The following is a 20,517-nucleotide window of genomic DNA, read 5'->3' as shown; positions in this document are numbered from 1 at the left end:
TAGGCTGTATTTACACCATAACGGTGCACAGCTGATAGAAAGGGAGACCTAGTGGTTAAATCACGTTATTGAATTTTATTATTTGTATTATTAGATATTAATAGGAGACACAGACAGACACACTAATAAAGCTTTATTTAAACATTAAAGAACACTTTAGGTTAAGGTCTTCTTTGGAATAAGAAAAAAGCTTTGGGGGTAGGCTATACAGATACATATTAAGCCTGACTAAGTACTAATATATTGCTTTCCTGCAATGTTAACTACTGTATGTGTAAGCACTTATTTTAACTGATATTATACATATGTATTATACTCTTATAAGATGTATGCAGATAGTATAAGAAATGTGCAGAATAGGACAGTTTAATGGTGGAGGTACACACATATTGATAGATGTCTTGTAATGCACTGTTGAGGAACCTGCGACCAAAGTTTTTCATCTCCGACCTTGTCAGGTATTGAACATTCAATAAATAAAGAACACAGAATTATTAAATATAAAACACAGAATTTGTGTGATTATACTAAATGATTTACAAATAAACACCACTGCATATTTACAACTGTTACACATGCTGATGTAACGCAAATGTTTCCAACTTGGGATCAATAAAGTATATCTTATCTTAAGATGATCGATGGCTACTGCCATATTTGCAAAATGTGCCTCTGAACCTTGACAAGTGCATGTTTCAGGCTTATAAATGAACAACAGGAAGGGTCACAAACATAAGACCAGCTGTTAAATAAAGCTCTTCTGACCTTAGCTGTCATGTGGGTATATATATATTAATGCTGCCCATTATGGACACAAGCAATTTTCACCCATTTGTTAATTATATGTTTTACATTTGAGTGTTCCTATCCCCTAAACCTCCAGGGATGTACACAGTTTTAATACTGGCAACTTCCTATTATGTTCTTAAAAGGTCTTTTAAAACTACAATTCCCAGTAGAGACGTGCCATTGAACATGTTGCGAAACACACAATAGCCAGCATGTGTAGTTCTGGGGACGGGGTGGGGGACGGGGTGGACTCATCCGAATCCAGTTTTGAATAGTCTGCCGTGGTTCCATCCCATTTAAAAGTGCTGTTCGACGCTCGGCGTAACCCACGGCGCACTGCCACTCAAAAATCCAATCACAGAGCTTGAGGACTCGTCACGGGGTTTGTCAAACATAGCGGAGAGAATACTTCTGTGTTTGTGTGTGCCAGGTGTGATTCACATGGGGGGATGGGCACATAAGGGGGGGAAACACATCTAATGTGTGTGTGTGTGTGTGTGTGTGTGTGTGTGTGTGTGTGTGTGTGTGTGTGTGTGTGTGTGTGTGTGTGTGTGTGTGTGTGTGTGTGTGTTGTATCTGATCCGGATGGTTACTAATTCAATTTCTTTATAGCGGTCATTGGTGTTAAAAAGTTGACTAAATCATCAAAAATGCAATGAAAGTGCTGATCAGCAATTGTATATGTTCAAATGTCTACTGTGAAGGAGATCATAAAACTTAATGCAATCGAATGTAAAACAAAAAAGTTTTGATTGATGAAAGTAGTAAATCGGTCAGATTTGACCCGAACACAACAGGAGGATCAATGACCACATTTTGTGTTTGCTTTGTTGGAGTTTTGTCAGCTAGGAAGTCGAACTGTTTTGTTGTTATATGTAGGTGTGTATTTCAGATCTACATTTGTGTCCTTTTGGTACAAAGAGCATGTGTTGCAGTCATGTTGCCATTAAGAACAAACTGGAACAGAAATTCTCATGTTGTCAGATTGGTTTATCAAGGACTAGGGAATATCGTTTTACCTCCTTAATCTCAGTAAAATGCACACTTATGGGATACAACTAGGTGAAAAAATGACATTGCCTACTCCTAGATCTAGTGCCACTAAAGTCCCGTTCAATCTGTAGACCATTCGGGTCAATATAAATACAATTAATGCAAAGCTCCTTTACCCTTGACTCGGCTCTCCTGTGTCTGCACACCCTGTCCATTCTGGTGCTCTTACCAAACTACATGTAACTTTCCTGACAGCAGCCGAGATGTTGCAGCCCCAGCAGACCAGACCATAAAAGATTGCTTATGCCATCACAGAGTCATGGAAGGTCTGAAGTAGTGCCCCCTGCACTCCAAAATACCTGTCTCCTCAGCAGATACAGTCTGCTCTGTCTCTTCTTGTAGATAGCAGCAGTGATCCGACCAGTCCAGTTTATTGTTCAGATTAACACAAAGGTTGTCATAGTCTGCTCCATCATTCACCAGTAGTTTTCCATTCACCTGTCTCACCTGTTTTCCACACCCACTCGTTAGCTCACTCTCTTTCTCTTCTGCACCCATTAGCTTCTGCCAGTATTTAAACCCGCACATTACACACACTCTTTGCCAGATTGTACTTTGCCTCATGCTTGTCTTTCCCGCGTTTGAAACTAGATTGCCTACCCGGTTCCGACCCTGCCTGTCCTCGATCTGCCTGCTCTGCCTGTTCCCTGATCCTGCCTGTCCCTCGACTATCCTGTCTGGCCTGTTATCCGACCCTGCCTGTATCTACGCTGACCGCCTCGCTTACTCCCTGACTCTCTGCCTGTCCCTGACTCACCTTCTGCCCGCTGTCCTCCGGTGCGTTAAACTGCTCGGTTGGTATTCCTCAGATCCAGTGGAATCTCCAATAAAGTGTATTACCAATTCTCCTTGGTTTCTCGAGTGCTGCATTTGGGTTCTCCTTAAGATTGTGACAAAGGTACTTGTTAGATTTCACAATCTCAATCCCTAAATATTTATAATATTATTTCATGGGTTATATCTATTTGAAATGTGGTGTAGTAGTGTCTCATGACACAATATTGAAGCATTTGACTCCATGTTGCAAAAAGGGAAATGTTTTAATAAAACAAATAAACAAATTGGTATTTTCACACACACACACACACGCACACACACACACACACACACACACACACACACACACACACACACACACACACACACACACATATTGCATGTGGCACATTGCATGTGCCACAAGATAATTTCATATGCATGGGTTATCATAAAACAACAAATTACTTAGGGTCAGTTTTGTAGAAGCCTGATAGTAAACTAGTTATGAAGTAATACATTTATTTATAACGCACAGTCTAAAAAAAGCTAACCAAAGAGCTGTGTTCTCACCAGGCAGCCAGCAGACCATTACCTCTTCTCTTCCCTACACACAGGCACACACAAACAGACACAGACAGGCAAAAACAAGTGTTAGCCAGCGACCACGGGTAAATGCATTTCTGCTTCATGCTCTGTCAGTTTCAACATCTTACCTTCTCTACCCTTCTGTCTTTAATTCCGTTGTAGTTGAATATCTGCTGAAAAAGAGAGGGATTATGGAAACCTGGATCTGATATCTTGTCTGAAATGTGCGTAACTTGTGGTGTGCAAAAGGACTTGCGCGTGAATGGGAGAATACAGCTATTTATTTGTTCAGTAGGATGTACCACAAAAACAAAACATACCCTTATTCCTCTTCTTCATCCCTTCACCTGTGGTACTGCTACACCCATTTGCTACAGAGGTAGCAAGTCTTGGAGAGGAGGAGCGCTCTGTGGGCAAACCTGTGACAGATGTAAGAAAGTTAAATGTAAGTGACGCTAGAGACTGGGGCATAGATAGCATCACAACCTCTGTGGGCTATAGATGATTTTTGCCCTTCATGTTCCTGATCTACTGACTTCAAATATGGAGTATGTCAAAATGTATTATGTAACTTAAATAACTTTCATAATATTTTTTGTTAGCGTCCAGCTGTGACTTTATGACAAATCACACCCTATTTATGGAAAGACGGTTTCCCTAAGATATCTGTGAATTGTGTTGTATTTCTGTTGTATATGTAAAATGACCGTGGGTTCCTTGAAAGGTGCATTTAAATGACAAGTGTTATTATTATAAACCATGATGCCAGAGGGCAAATAACACTCAACACTCATTATTTAAAATGTAATGAATCACACAAACAAAACACTAACCCTTCTTCCTCTTCCCTGGCTGGGATGCAGCCGATGGTGAAGGGAGTGAATAGATGCTTGCAGCTCGGACAGGGATGAGTGTCAGGGTGTACATCTCCTCGGATAGGTTTCCTACATAGAAGTAGAAAGAGTAGAATGGATGTACGCCACCTTCTTCAATGTACAGAACCTCCTATTTTACTGGAATTCGCGATGAACTATGCTGTGCGACTTACCAGAGGACTCGGTGGGGGTGTCTGCGGTGGCAATGACAACTTCTGAAAAAGAAAAGGTTACAATTTGTAAAACATACAAGTTGCTGTTAAAAGTGACAATGACTTTGAAGCTTACAAAAATAACACAAGTTTATATTGCATCAAGTACAACCACTCAATGCACCATGCAAACATAATTTTACCACAGAAAAAGGACACATTGGTCTCTAACCCCACCAATAGGAATGTCCTCATAAGTGCTAATAAAAGTAATCACATTAAGTTCTTAGGTGTTATTTGTCTCATTAGGCAGTTCAACAAATGTCATTTTGAATGGTCAGCTCCTGGCTGTTTAGAAAATCCTCATATAACGAATATAGTCAGAAAACAATCAAAAAGAGTGGTACAATAGACTTCTGCAATTACTTGATGTGGCTGGCGAGTTTTCCGCAGGAGGCTGTGGGGTTTCGGAGGCTGCTGCAGGCTCTGTATGACTCCAACCTAGATTAAAGAAAATAAGCTTTGGATAGCATCAACAACATCATGTAATTCACTAGTTCTCCCATTTGTATGCTTGATTTAAGGAAGAGGTGTAAGTTAATTGCTGTCAATTACCCCTATGGGCTCCTCCTAAACTTTATTAAGAAAACGACATCTAAGTGTCTAATTTCATTTCCAATGACATTATTGGTTAATTCTACAAAAATGTAAGTTACAGTACTACCTACTTAATTTCTTTATTCACTTTAACAGACAACAATACCTTTCGCAACAAATTCAAATAACACCTCCATCCTTCGGAGGCAGGTGGAGGCATTGCTGCTGACATTGCACCTTGGCATCATTACTTCGCAGGTCCATTCCTTCTTTATTCCAGGCCGGGCTAGGAACAAGACGCCTCTGGCTCCAAGGGCCTGACATTTTTCCAGCTTCCAACAAACCAAAATATACATTATTTCAGAACAATTATGCCCTGGTTATTTACAAAGGCAAAACCAGTTGTTAAACATAAATCACATATACTGCTTGCACAAATATTCAACCCCTATGCAATAACAAAGAACATTTTTGTATGCATGCATTAACAGTCTTAAGATTGTTGCAATCAGCAAGTAGAATCTTTGAACATTATTCTGCATTGCATTTCTCTTGGCGGAATTTACACTGTATATATCATCTAGGTTTGTGGAGCAGCACTGTGGTTTATGAACAGTGCCATAGATTCTAAGTGGGATTAAGTTTAGAGCCATTCTACAACATAAACGTAGCAACTTTATCACCTGCAGTATTTTTTTTAGTCTTGTGCTTGGGGTAATTGTACTACTAAGGTGAGTATTCACTTGGATGCCTTACAAGTATACTAGATGTTCTGCATTTGCGCACAGGCTCAATCACAATGTTGAGATAATATCTCTATCTCTAAAGTACACTGTGGAGTATTTATAGGGGTTCTCTAAGATATAATTGATTATGGTATTCATAATTAGGTTTCCATTAATGTGTATAATCACCTATAACTATTTTTTGTTGTGATTAGCTTAGAATAAGCCCTTCATATATACATAGCGAGCCGGTCTATTTCACTCTCTTCTCTTTGCCGTGTTACTACAGTACTTCAATCGGAAGAAAAAAAACACTGGCTCTAGAGAAGGCCTTTCATGTTGTTATGGCAATGGATGGCCACTGTAGATTTTTGTACACGCTTATAAAGGGAGAGGTCCACAGTTGGTTGCAATTTAGAAACCTCACTATTACACAGTGTACCTTTCAATTACATTGAATCAAATTCAGCGATGATTCGCCAAAATTAAATAAACAAAAATATTTGTCACACTGTTACCAGTTCAACAAATCTGGTTGGCCGCCTAAAAGCAAAAAAGATTTTGCAGCAGTGTAACATAGCTTCTTCATTAGTTGTCAAAAAAAACGTGTAAGCATATGTAAGTATTGTTTGCAGGGGGGGGGGGGGGGCATTGTAGTAGTGTTATTTAAAATCTTTTTAAAAATAATGACAAAAAACAAAGTGACGCATATGGTCATCATTAGGTGACAACTGTCAATAAAATAATAAAATCCAACTCCAAGTCACCTTTCACTTGAATAAAACTGTCTTTTTCCAAACACTGGTATTATTACCTGTGAGGTAATGCTCCAACCCTTCTTAATGTCTCTTCTTATATCATAATTCATTTAACGACATATTTGACAGTGATACTTCATACTCCTCAAAAGCCTTTGTTAAATTCACAACAGAATAAGAATCTCCAAAGCTTTTCAGACTGACATCATGCTTTACACAAGGGTGTGTACACAGTTATTGCACTATAAGAGAAAACATGCCATCATTTCAATACAAATTTGAACCTCGTATTTTGTTTTTCGAAAACATTTTAATAGAACATATTTAAACATATGAAATGTTGAAACAAAATACAATATTTTGGCATTCTCCAAACCAGAGAGTTGGGGGTTTGGTTAAGGAAATCTAACATAAATTGAATTTGTTCTGTTGGTTTGTCAGTCTCTTGTGTCAAAAAGGATTATACGTGTCTTACATGTGTCTTTCTAGTTGAAAATACAACTTCAGCTACAACATAGTGCTCTAGTCACTTAAGAATCTGAACAAAAAATTGCTCAATTGACTACATTTCTAAATGAACCCAACATTAACTGAGGCATGTGTTCCCTTTGAGGTCACTTTCTTATCTGGGGAGGTGAGACTTCAGGTGTTCCTTTAGCGCTGGTATGGTGGGAAGCTCTTTACGACAGATGTGACAGCGGAGAGGAAGTTTCAATAACTCGCTGGTTCCTTCTTTGACGGTTACTTTCCCATCTGTTTCCAGCATCTGAATGACATCTGTAAATAACAAAAAGTGTCAAAAGTTATTGTAGTTATAGAAACAATTTACCACTGTGATTCAAGTCGTCAACTTATAAGATTTGCAATTTGTTCTCACCTTGGGAGTCCATGAAATAGTCAGTTGTGAATGAGTTCCAGTGTTTCTTGTTCTTTAAAGAAGGGGAGTCAAAGTCTTGGCTGATCACATGCAAGTGTACTTGACTGTAAGAGAAAATATACACAACATTTGTTAATTTCATATACATTTATAGCAAATATGTATTAACCATTTTGCTCATTAACTATGGGGTCACATTTTCAAAATGGGTACCACCGTTTTTGTTTTTGGTGGTATTGGGGTAAATGAAATGTGTACACCACCAACAATGACTTCTGATTTCTGTCTCAAGTAAATGAGCTAAACAGGCTTACTTTTGATAATAACATTTTATTGCCATTATGTGACCTGCATGTAAAGCAGAGTGAGGCCAGTGCATTGATACTGCAAATTAAAGGGGACATATCATGCTATATTTGAACAATATATTGTAGGGCCATACCTATATAAAGTATATAAATATAGTTTTTTTTTCAAAATACCAAACAGATCCTGCATTTTAGCCATGCCTCATTTCGCTCTATTTGCTCTTTCCAGCGCTGTTTTTGCAGGGGGCTGATTCTGTGAGCTGCAGCTGACCACGCCCCCCTGCAGGAGAGGGGAGCGTGCTTTGAGATCAGCTGCTGGGCTGTCAGAAGAGGGGGAGAAAAAGAGATCTCCGTCCTCCGTGTTTTATTCTTATAGAAGTAAGAAGAGAAGTAATGGGGCAGAAACCCTCCTTTTTACTCAGCGGTCCAGACATAGACATCAAACGGCGACACATATTCAGTTGCTAGTTACTTTGGCATTAGGGCAGGGATATCTAGATACTTTCCAAGGTTTGACATAATGAATTGTGCTACTTGTAAAGCAAGCAACGATGTTTTCAAATCTGTAATCAAAAAGCTCATCAAAAACGCTATCGAAGCAGTTCCTGCCGTTGCTACGTTAGTTCAAACAGTAACAACGGACTATTTTTTTTAGTGGATGCATGTCAATTTAAATCAATACAACTATTTTTTAAATCAATAAAATCATTTTCTAAATCCATAAAAGCATTTCAATTAATATTGGGAGTCATATCGTTACTTTGTTGAGAATGTGGCCAATGTGACAGCCTGTCTGTGTTCTTTTCCCCATAATGACCGCGTCGCTGCACATTATCCCTTACATATGTCATTATTCATTTGTTTTAAAGCAGGAGGCGCAAACACTTGCCTCGGGGAGGGAGAAAAAGAGCCACAGCGGAGAATAAACAGAAGGGCAACCATGGCAACCATGGGCGGGAAGTCTTCTTCGCTGCTTTTGTGGCAGACTACAGCGCCACTTACAGGCCTGGCATATGTACTACAGCGTCTCCAGAGCTTTCGAGCGGCAATGGCCGGCCGTGGCCCAAACTCTCATTCCCCTGATAGGTGGAGAATTGACCACTAAGCGGAGGACCCCTTTTGTGACGTAGAAAATAATTCAAATCTGGATCAGTCTGTATCATATCCGTTACAGCCCCTTTTTTAGAGATTTGGGTATAGAGGAAAAGAGAGAGGGTTGTATTTTCTGACACTTGGTGACTTCCCTGACCGGGGACACATATTCATGTATAAAAGACGTACAAGAGTGCATTTTGCATGATAGGTCCCCTTTAAATACTCAAAGAGAATTAACTTGGGTAAGTGTTGAATACAACAATAAAAGACCATTTAAAAAAGGGAAGAAACTATTTCAAAAGGAAGAAATCACAGAAAATAAATCTAGACTGGTAAAGACAAGGTGGAAAATGATAAATGCTTTTGGTTTAGCCAAAGGCAGCCATTCTTAAACTATGCTGTTACTGTACTAGCTTTAACAGATATCAGTGGCTGTCTATAAGTGAAAAGGCATGATGTTAACAGATAATATCCTGTAGAAATAATGCCGGTAAAATACAGTATTTTAAATAAATCCTGAAACACCAGCCGGGTCCTTATTACTTACCTCATACTGGGGATGGCATGGTACCCGGTGCGGAAGCGTAATGATGTGGCATCTGGGCATTGTTGAACCATCTGCTCAGCGACTTGATGCATGTGTTTCACCAGATCGTAGTGCTCCTCTCGCAAGGCCTTCAGGCTGGAAATGGTCTGCCACGGGAGGACCAACCAGTGGTAGCGAGCTTTGGGGTATTTATCTTTAATGACTACTACTTTATCATCCTTATACACCTAGAGAATGAAGACAGTTATTTGATAACATTTGATAACATCCAGATCAGTAAGTATTATAGCAACTGTTATTTTGTTTTTTTTATAAAAGCTACCTGCATCTTTGGGTCTTGCATTGAGGTCTTCAGGCCTTGGCTCCAAGGTGCAAAACTTTCCTGCAAAAAATGTAACGTTATGATTTTTTTTCTGTGTAACAGGTCTTAATAAAATGTATTCAAGATAATTGGACATTTGGAAGTAATTAAAAAATATATATTTCAAAAAGGTTTCTTCTCTCACTGTGTTTTTTATGTTTTCTCCCAGGCTGTCTGGCACAGAGATCTTTTCTGTCTGTTTGGCTGCTTTCACACTCAGAGCCTCTCTGTGGCTCTCTCTCTCCTCTGAAGCCATCTCTCGGGGTCTTTTGTTTCCCCCGTGGCCCCCGGTGGTATCCTCCTTGAACTGTACAGTGTATAGGTAGAGCTGGTTGACAATATGAAGCTTCTGTCTGGCCTTCATTTTGACCTCACTGTCCTTACCCACCACCACAGAGTCTATGGATGTTGGATTCAAGCCCAGCTTGGAATAAAGACAGAAGATGCAGAGTGATAAATAGAGAGTGGTGGATTAAAAGTAATTTATCAGACTGAGCATACATTACATTACATTACATGTTACTTGTTAGATGCTTTTATCCAAAGCGACTTACATACTCAATACTGTGGACAATCAACCAGGGACACAACGACATGCTGCAGTGGGGTTTGCACCTGTGACCCCCTGATCCCAAGAGCAGGGCTCTATCCACTGCGCCACACGCCTCCACAAGCATTCCACACAATCATTGCATGAGTTTCAAGCTGACATGCGTCTTACCTGTTTAACTTTGACATAACCTTTGTTGCATTCTGCTTTCAATTCAACTGGTTGGGAAGGAATACAATATGTACGGATTAAAGTTTGAATAAAAAAGAACAGTATATGACAATTATTTAAACCGCAATGTACACAATGAAATTAGAGAGGAATATGTGTTTTGTGTGTTATTGTGTATTTGATAGCCTGTAACCAGCTTTTGATCGTATTATGTGTACTATGTTATACACTGAGGTGTACAGTTACAAAGTACATTTACTCAAGTACAATTTTGAGATACTTGAACTTTACTTGAGTATTTCCATGTTATGTTACTTTGTACTTCTACTCCACTACAATTCAGAGGTAAATAATGTACTTTTACTCCACTACATTTATTTAGTACATAAAGTTACTTTACAGATGTTGATTAATGATGTGCAATATAATAATCACTTAAATCAGACTTTAGTTACACCTGGAGTAGATTCACAAGCTCCCTGCAGAATACAAAGTGATTATCACTAGCTGCCGATTTACCAGCATTGATAAACACTGTAATGCATCAATAATTATAATCAAAACTTATAACATATATTATTCTAAAATTGACCAATCTGTATTAAAGAGAACTTGTACTATTTTTATTTTAAGGATATTGTGATGCTAATACTTTTGTACTTTTACTTGAGTAACATTTTGAATGCTGCTGAGTACTCCTACACTCTGGTATTTCTACTTTTACTTAAGTACACAATGTTAGTACTTGTGCCACCTCTGGTTATACTGCATTGTATAATGTAATATATGTCTGTTGGAAAAAACTATAATAAACAATACCCCATGGTGGAAGCATGACATTTATTTTTATTTTATGGCATTTCACTATTTGTTTACGTTTGACTGATGATGTTAGCTAACATAGCCAGTGCATCAAAAGAAATGTATCGTTTTTTGTTACGTTACCTTGGTGCCGAGAGCATTTTTTGTCTTTAATAGTCGTCTCTGGACCTCGACCCAGGACCACAGTCTGCAAGTGAGGCAGTCGGATGGGTTTGTGATTGCCCTCCTCGCTGATAAGCCAGCAAATCGGCATTTTAGCATATTATGTGCGATTGTAACAGTCACAAAACGGTTTCAGCCCACGCTTTGTTTTGGTGAGCCGGGTCGCAGGAAATAGACGTCACTGAATCAGCTTTTTGTAGAGGCGAGTTGGAAGCTTCTGGAAGAGCCTTTCTGTAAACTGAGGCTGTAAGGATTCAAACTACTGTTTCCATACAAGGTGAGGAAATGATAATGTGCTTAATATGGTGTATATATCAGCTTCACAGTTTATTCAGTAATTTGTGGTCAGAAAAAGCATAGAGCTAGCGTGTTAGCATTAGCCATGCTATCAGGGGTTTGGCTAGTACACGATTAAGTTAGCTTTATAATCGTAGGCTTAGCCTCTGCATTTACGTTGTTGTGCTTCTCTTGTTGTGAATCAGTGTTAAGACACAATAGCAATTGACTCTTCGTTAAACATACTTTCACATTTTTGAATTAATTATATTGGTAAAAATTTAAAATTACAATCTTGATTACGTTTAGATGAACATAGTTAGAAAAGCTCAAGTGTAGTTGTTGACGAATGGCACATCTGTTAAGTTTCGTAACTGCATCGTACACGTTGTGAGGCTAAAATGTAAATGAGTCAACATACAAGTGGCGACCGATCCCCCGTGTGTTCCTTTTAGCTTTTCACTTAAATGCCTAACCGGAAGCTTCGAATCTGAAACTAACTTCAGCGTGTCATGTAAGGGGCTAGCTAAAGTACGAACAGTGATATATATGACTAATTGCCACTGTCTTCACCATGAGCAGTAACAGGTAGTTGTTAAGAATCGATTATTACCTCGTGTCAACCAAAAATAAACTTGTGGTGGACACAGTGCGTGGCTGAGCCCCTGCCTCCCTGATGTGAGGAAACCTTTCATAACATATTAAGTATTTCATCACAATCAACTGTTATCCACATCACATGATGTAACTGCTACTGATCATTCTCCAGAAATGGAAAGCGAAACTAGGGAACCTTTTGTAGGATCCACCCATGATCTAGCGAGCCAATAGGAATTTCAATTGCTACACCTAGCTATTTTAGAGATGTATTGATTCAATGAACTGTTCATTGTAGAGATTGTAGTTGTTGGTGCTGTTGAATTGTGCTGTGTTCACCCTCATATGTTAAAGTGGGGATTTTAGGGAATATTCGCATTCAATTCAATTCAAGGCTTTATTGTCAAGTAGCTACATTTTAGATATGGCAATGAAAAACTTAAGTCACAGGCTCCTCCAACAATGCAACATGAATATATATATAGGACATAAAACAAATAAAAAAGTGCAAGAGAATGTTTGAGATGTTGCAATTAATGTTAGAATAATAAAAAGGCATAAAGCATATATTACAATTTAGCCCTTTTTCAAGCTAACTACAACCCTCACATGTTCACATCCAACAACATGAGGTCCTCTCTCACAGTTCAGCCAGATGATGATGTGCTTTGAATGTTTTTTCATGGTTAAAAGAATATCTTCCTCTTGTCACAATGACATGGTGCAGGCTCGTACTTTATTACCATGTTGTTTCTCTTTTATTATCAATACTGGTAGGCACATTGTGTAGATTTTGAAGGTGTTTAAGAGCTAAACACTAACTAAATGTATGATATGTTTTCATCTTTCTTCAGATTTTCCAAGGTTTGTCGGTGAAAGACAATCATGGTGAAGGAAACGGGCTTCTATGACACGTTGGGTGTGAAACCTAATGCCACTCCAGATGAACTGAAAAGGGCCTATCGCAAACTAGCCTTGAAATATCACCCCGACAAAAACCCCACAGAAGGAGAGAAGGTAAGACTGTTTGCAGTCCTTTTTCTTACATAGAAAAGGCAACATATGTTATAGAAATGTCCACATTTATTGGTAAGGGTAGCATTCTTATACTTGAAACACAGCCTTATTAATGTGCACGTCTTAAAATATTTCAGGATGAAAGATATTAATACATTGATCTAACGAATCAGGCTTTTCTGTCATTTGGTAGATTTTATCAAAATGTTCTTTTGCCATTTGTAGAGGCCATATAAAAAAGTATTTAAAGGGCCATGGTATAATCAGACATCACCTATTAATTTTGCACACGTCAGCAAGGTAGATAACTTGTATATATTACATAAACAATTGTATATGTTGTAATATATTATATGTTTTTTCTTTATTTGACCTGTAGTTCAAGCAGATCTCACAGGCATATGAGGTTTTGTCAGATGCCAAGAAGAGAGAGGTGTATGACCGTGGAGGAGAAAAGGCTATAAAGGAAGGAGGGTCTGGTGGAGGAGGGGGTTGTGGTGGGAACTTTGCATCGCCCATGGACATCTTTGACTTGTTTTTTGGTGGGGGTAGTCGGATGCACAGAGAGAGAAAAGGTAAAAAAACATTTAAGAATGAATCCTTAAACTAGCATAATGTTTTTAGCTAAGATTTGATGTGTCGGTTTTTCTTGTCAGTGTTATAAAGCAATAATGTTTTTCTTCTTGGCCAGAGCCTCTTCTTTTAACTAGCATGAAGTTGAAATATGGAACACTTAGTTCATTGTTGACCAAACAAATGATTATTTCCAGAATTGATTAATGTGTGTTTCTTCTTTTGTCGGATCAACAGTCAAAACCACACAAATATTCTGGATATACTTTGCCATGAGACCAAGAACTGTAACCGAATTAAAGCCAAAACACAGGGCTGTGGAGAAAGCATGATCAATGAAGTCCTAACTGGCTGCACAGCAACTTATGATTGTATGTGTGACCATGCGGTTTGGCTATAAAACCTCCTGAGCCTTAATAGAGAAGTAAACACACAGCTGCTCTCCACATAATGCCCAGTATCATCTCTCATCCCAGTTTCTCTTGTTCTGCAATTAGGATTATTAGGATTTATGTTAGGTATGTTGAATGTTATTTGAAGGAAACTGATACAAGGAGTGTCTTGTAAAAATCTCTCCAACTGCCAACCTTATTCCAAGAAATGTGATTTGTCCCGTCCCAGGAAAGAACATTGTTCATCAGATTTCAGTGACGCTGGATGATCTTTATAACGGAGCTACAAGGAAACTGGCCCTTCAGAAGAACACTATTTGTGAGAGATGTGAAGGTATGTCTTCTGCTATACTTTCTGTGTACTTGTAAGTATTTATCACAGACCTTGTTATGTAATACTAGGGCTGCAACAAACGACTAATTTGATAATCGATTAATCTATCGATTAATGAAACGATTAATCGACTATTCGGACTATTATGCCTTGCACAATTTCTCAAACGCTCTTATTTAGCCATCAACTTTTAGATTTAGCTTGAGGTTGTTTTAGGCATGTGGAAACTAACAATGAAGACAATAAAGATGAATACTTGATTCAAAAATACATATATTATTAAATTAACTAAACACATTTTGAACAAAATTAACATTGCTTTTTATTTAAATTAAATAAATAATATTTCACATCAAAAGAAACAACAGTGTTTTAACAAATCGTATTAAATAATCTGATGACAGAACTGTAAACAGAATAGCTGAAACTTTAACAAACTAAATAACTCAGTTTCCTCTAATCATTAACCCATGTTTGTATAATGGAGTTAACTCCGTGTGTTGCTGCTAGCATACATAACACCTGACGTGGAAACGTTACTCGTGGATGGGGCTACAGAGCTACTAGAAAGACGGTCGAACCCGGTGCATTTCTCCGTCTGAATGTGGAGCACTTTTGCTAATGTTTAGACAAATTGCTTGTGTTCCCGCCCTTACATGCTAAACTCTTATTGCACTTTTGGCAACGAGCATTGTCCACATCGAGACAGGTAAAGTTTAACCACACCTCGGAGCGCGTTCTCTCCGCCATCTCCGCAGTGTGTTGCTGCATGTAGCAGCTGCGTGTGTGTAAACTGCCCCGCCCCCTCGCACACAGACGGGAGAGAGATCTCGTCTGATCGAAAATACATCAAAGACGCAATTTTGTTGTCTTTTTGCATATTAGAAACGAGTTGGCGACACTAAGACTGCGATATAATGTTTTTGTAGCAATAATACATGACATATATTTTTTAAATGTCTCCAGTACCGATAAAAAGACCGATAACGTTGGAGCTTAACGGCGCGTAAAACACACATAATGACGTCACCAACGAATCGACGACTGAATTAGTTGGCAACTAATTTGGTCATCGATTTTAATCGATTAAGTCGATTAGTTGTTGCACCCCTAAATACTAGAACGCTTTCAAGCAAACACAGACGAAAGCAGGCCATGAAAAGCCTCTTTGTTCAATCACAAACACCTCAGTCTTATAAAGGTAATCCAGTACTCGCTCGCCATGACACCACACTTTATTATATGTGCCGGACCTTGAACAGAAAGTGCCTTCATCTTTGTCATCTTGTGTTTAGTTTATTTGTCGTGGACAGTCCCCATTGATCAACTGTCACACAACACAGTAAATGGGGCAGCTTTAGCAAACATTGCTAATTTCCAGCTGTTGTCCCCGACCAGATGATAATGGTCACCCTTAAAATCACAATACATCAACAGCATTAGTTATTAAAAAAAAGGATGAAAGACAAGTAGATGCAGGTGAAAGGATAAAAGAGAACAATAAATTGCAAACAACACACGTTCCTACATACATGTCAGATACAGCACATCACAATCACATAACAGAAACCAGGGGCAACATCCATGATCACAACATGTAACTAGGGTGACCAGGTTTCCCGCTTTGTGCAGCATTTTTATAATTTGTCCCACAAATGTAGCCGATGTCCCGCATTTGATTGACAGTCGCCCGTCTTAAAGGCTTTTATACAAAGGTGTGTAGAAAACGAGAAGGGCCATCATCACCATTAGCGTAGCAGATGTCAATCAATCAACAGAGAAATGTATTAACTTATGGGTGGAGCCGGTGGAGGGCGAGTTATTGTCAGATTTGCCAGATTTTTTAAAAATTACTCACAGAGGTGAATATGTTTTGAAGAGACGCTTCCCTGTAACTAAAAAAAAACGCCTGACCCATAAAGAAAATATCGATCTATGGATACATTCCTCCTGAAACCAAAATAACTGAGGTAACAGCAGCTGATTTAATAAACGTTTAGCACGCTGTGCAGCAATCGGTTGCACAGGTCAGCAGACTGTGGCAGTAAACTAGCTCCGGTCATTCTTTTCTGGTCATAATCATTTGTTATGTTAATTCCATTCAAAACAAATATATTTAATTCCTTCACTTGCATAGTTTGTGCAAACATTAAACCAAAGTAAAGTGTTGTTATTCATATTTATAAGCTTATAGTTTCATAGATATGTTGTTAGATCGACATTTATATAAACATCTAATCTAGCTCTTAGCAATGCAGTAACATGTCCCGCATGTTGCTTGTTGGCACCTGATCCCCCTACATGTAACACACACTCTATATGCAACACAGACTAGTGAGTGCAGGTGTAGTTCTCAGTGAACCTTGTGTGCTGACCGTTTATTTCTCTCGGCAGGTCGTGGGAGTCGGAAAGGAGCGGCCCAGATGTGCATGTCCTGCCACGGCACAGGGATGCAGGTCCGTATGCACCAGCTGGTCCCAGGCATGGTGCAGCAGGTGTCCACCGTGTGCCACAGCTGCCAGGGCCAGGGCCAGAGGATCAGCCACAAGGACCGCTGCAAAACCTGCGTGGGGAGGAAGATCATGAGGCAGAAGAAGGTCCTGGAGGTCCACATCGACAAAGGTAAGAGATTGAAGAGAGAGCTTATGTAAATGTTTCTCTGACTGTTGAACAAGAAAAAACAAATACGGATGATTTAACTTCCACAGGAATGAGAGATGGCCAGAAGATCGTTTTCCATGGAGAGGGAGACCAGGAGCCGGGCATCGAGCCAGGGGACATCATCATTGTCTTGGACCAGAGAGAACATTCAACTTTCACAAGGTAATATTTTCTCTTATCATGTGTCTTTTTTGTTTGTATGTATATGAGTCAAGGGTTTTATTAACAGAATACGAAACATTTGAATAAAACATTGCAGGTGAAAAACACAGAATGTAAGGTTAAATATTGTTCAGTGAAATACAATTAAATGCTGTTTGATCTAGTGATAACTATTAAGATAATACATTAAATAAATTCTAAGATGCAACCAGATGAATGAGAGATAGTAATTCTAAGATTCTTGTATGGTCGATTAATGCAGCTTGTAGAGAGAGGGAATATATATACCTGGTTTTTGAATACTCAAGTGGTATATGTCATAGTTGAAGCATCCATTTTAAACACCAGATGTCAGTATACATCTTAATAATAACCCAAAGCCTCATTTTGCATTGCTGTTTGAAGTTAAACACAATCAAATTCACATTGCTTTTAAATCTTGACCTATTAGTAGCTGATTCTGTACCCTGTGCTACATAGCAACACGCTAACATCACCTTGTTTTTCCTTTCCTTTTTTTCTACTCTTCTTGCTGTCACCAGGAAAGGAGAGGACCTGGTCATGTCCATAGAGCTACAGCTGGTGGAGGCTCTGTGTGGTTTCAAGAAGCCCGTTCAGACAATGGACAACAGAACTCTCCTCATCACCTCAAACCCAGGTGAGCCAAAGGATTTCCTGCACCAGGATTACAAATGATTAACATTTGAAATGATATGCATCAACATTTATCATAGTTAGCAGGGCTGGTTCATCTAACAGACATCAGTCACTCATATAGCTGTTAGCTGTCACACACACACACATGCAGCGGAATGAACACTGCTGAGTCGTGAGTGTGTTTGTGGAGAGTTATTCATTGCACTCCACACTTCACTGTATTGATGCTCCACTGATGTTGATCAAATATATGAATGCCCAGATTTAGCTAATTAATGGTCTTGTAAATCAGTCAAACTGTTGTGCAAATAAAACAAACCGTTAATGGTGTGATCTGGCCGGCTAAGACAACATGAGACATCTCATTTCTATTTTTTCCAAATTGAAAGATGATGGTACATTACGTTGCTAAGTCAGTCAGTGTAAAAAGTTTCAAAAACATCTGATCTTTGCTGAAAACAATTAATAGGGTATGCCCTGGCCCCGATGCATTGATATGGGATTGGCAACATTATTTAAAATGACGAGTGAAGTGTTTCTGATTTTCCTGCCTAAAGTGACCCATTTCCTTAATCACAGGGGAGTTGATCAAGCCTGGAGACACAAAGTGCGTCGTGAATGAAGGGATGCCCATGTACCGCAGGCCGTTTGAGAAGGGGCGTCTTATTATTAACTTCACGGTAGGAAGACTAATATTCATATTCATTGTCTTTCTTTCATTCTTTTTCCCTCTTTTTTCTTTGTTATATCTTTTTTTTCATATGCTTTTCTTTCTGTACAAGACAATAGATTGATATGAGCCTAATAAGCTGTGTTCTCATGAACTCTTGACAATCTTCAGAGAATCAGATTTGCACATTGTCTCCCCCACATTGAACATATGTCTCTGTCAAAGTTATAAAACCTAGATTTGTTTCACTTATGCCTTTTAGTTTACTTAACAAAAATAATCTCAATACTAAACCGATAAGGCTGAGGAGTTACAAGTTTGCTGTTTTCCTACAGGTGGTGTTCCCGAAAGCCAACTTCCTCTCCAAGGACAGGCTGAAGGAGCTGGAGCGCTTCTTCCCAGAGAAGCCGGATGCAGAGCAGCCAGAGAGCATGGACGACGACCTCTACATCTACGCCGACCTGGAGGACTGCGACATGGAGAAGAGAAGAAGAAACAATCATCAGTACTACTACATGGAGGAAGAGGACTACGCCAGCCCGGGGGGAGTTCAGTGCCAGACGTCCTAAACAACAACTGGCCTCCATCATCCCTCAGCCCGACCCTCATCTCTACAGAAAGGCACCTTTTTGGATTTTTGTGCACTTTTTTATTTAATTTTTTCTCTTAAGATAACAACTGTTGAAGTATTCTGTCAATCTGAATCAGAAAAAGGTGTATCAACCCCCTCTTGATATATTATTTGAACACTGATTGGATGGAGAAGAGTATCCTGAAGCTCCTGGATTCAACTCCGATCTGGGACAATGGGATTCCTCTTCATCTCTGGGACTTTTATTTGTTTCTTTTTTTTCAATCACACTGTGATAAGAGGCGAGGGGTATCACAGAGGCTTAAGAGAGACTTTTGTCTGAACAAAGACTGCCTGCTTTTTATGCATTTACACTAAAACAGATGCCAATATTAATATGAGAATAATCTTTTTTTATAGTGTTGCTAGATCAGCTGTTGTTGTGAACCAATTGTTGGTGACTTGTTCAATCCGTTGTAAAGACCCAATCTTCAGATGATGGTGAGGGGGGGGGGGGCATTGAGTTGAAACAGTTCTGCTGTTTGACCCTTTCAAGGGCTATTTTCTACACATTTCTTAACAATCTTGAAAATGTGGCAAGAAGACGTGAACTGCGAGTAAAGGTGATAATGATTCAGGCATGGCAGTATTTAGGTTTAAGCCACTAATGTAGATTATCCAGACATATATTAAAGTTTAGTTTAATATATAATGTTTGAGCTGCAATCCGTTTTTGTTTTTGTTTGGGTATAAACAACACAGTTAGATATGAGCCAAATAAGACATAAATAGCAAGGTAGGAAACCGGTAAAAAAAAAGGTTAACAAAACAGGTTAGAGGTAAGAGGGTCTTAAAGACGTAAGCTATGTGGATAACGTGGATTCAGAAATAATATTTAAACATCATTCTGTGTTCTTGATTTGATGTGGTTCGGGGCTTTTATTTGGCAAACAAGTTCTCTTAAAACTCAAAGAACCTGCTTCTTAAGACGGGTCCAAAATGTCTTCATGTCTTTTCATTTTAAAAAGTGTGCCAAGTTCCCCCACAAGTTTTACAAAAAACTGTGATTAATGTTAAATTGTGATTTTAAACATTGAATCTTCTTGAGCTTATTGCAGGTAGGCTATGTGATTTTAAAATCATTATAATAAAAAAAAAAAAAAAACTTAATCTGGATTTTAAGGCCCCGGCCACACAAGGACAAAAACGGCTAAACGCATAGGATTAACGCAAACGCAATCACAAAAAAGTTTCCGTCCACACGCAATATTCACCGAATAGTGTCTGTCCACACGAGACAGCTCCGTTTAGCTCCAACCGCTGGAGAAGCTGCAGTACATATGAAGGAGCCTGTACGTGGCGCTGTAACTTCCTCCACAAAAGCAGCGAAGAAGCATGGTTGTCATGGTTGCCCTTCTGTT

At 38.9% G+C, this 20,517-nt stretch overlaps 2 protein-coding genes across 3 annotated transcripts; one reads left to right on the top strand and one right to left on the bottom strand.

Moving 5' to 3' along the window:
- Nucleotides 1-6,594: 6,594 nt before the first annotated feature.
- aptx (aprataxin) lies at nt 6,595-12,138 on the bottom strand. Of its 2 annotated transcripts, none has more exons than XM_034239758.1 (7): nt 11,148-12,138; nt 10,203-10,249; nt 9,627-9,788; nt 9,443-9,502; nt 9,121-9,347; nt 7,171-7,274; nt 6,595-7,070 (listed from the first exon to the last, which is right to left on the bottom strand). In XM_034239758.1, the coding sequence occupies exons 1-7, from the start codon at nt 11,275-11,277 to the stop codon at nt 6,916-6,918; spliced, it is 885 nt and encodes a 294-aa protein (XP_034095649.1). In that variant the 5' UTR covers nt 11,278-12,138; the 3' UTR covers nt 6,595-6,915. The 2 variants fall into 2 exon arrangements, with proteins under 2 accessions (XP_034095649.1, XP_034095648.1); XM_034239757.1 differs by having other exon boundaries at nt 9,627-9,905; nt 11,148-12,133.
- On the top strand, nt 11,173-20,278 carry dnaja1 (DnaJ heat shock protein family (Hsp40) member A1). Its single transcript, XM_034239756.1, has 9 exons — nt 11,173-11,463; nt 12,914-13,076; nt 13,456-13,651; nt 14,271-14,375; nt 16,770-16,997; nt 17,084-17,198; nt 17,741-17,856; nt 18,435-18,535; nt 18,861-20,278. Exons 2-9 carry the CDS (start codon nt 12,945-12,947, stop codon nt 19,092-19,094), a joined length of 1,227 nt encoding a protein of 408 aa, XP_034095647.1. The 5' UTR covers nt 11,173-11,463; nt 12,914-12,944; the 3' UTR covers nt 19,095-20,278.
- The last annotated feature ends 239 nt before the right edge of the window (nt 20,279-20,517 follow it).

This window comes from Gymnodraco acuticeps, unplaced genomic scaffold, assembly GCF_902827175.1.
Source record: "Gymnodraco acuticeps unplaced genomic scaffold, fGymAcu1.1, whole genome shotgun sequence".
NCBI lineage: Eukaryota > Metazoa > Chordata > Actinopteri > Perciformes > Bathydraconidae > Gymnodraco > Gymnodraco acuticeps.
Note: the sequence above shows the minus strand (reverse complement) of the source record. Positions and strands in the feature narration are given on the sequence as shown.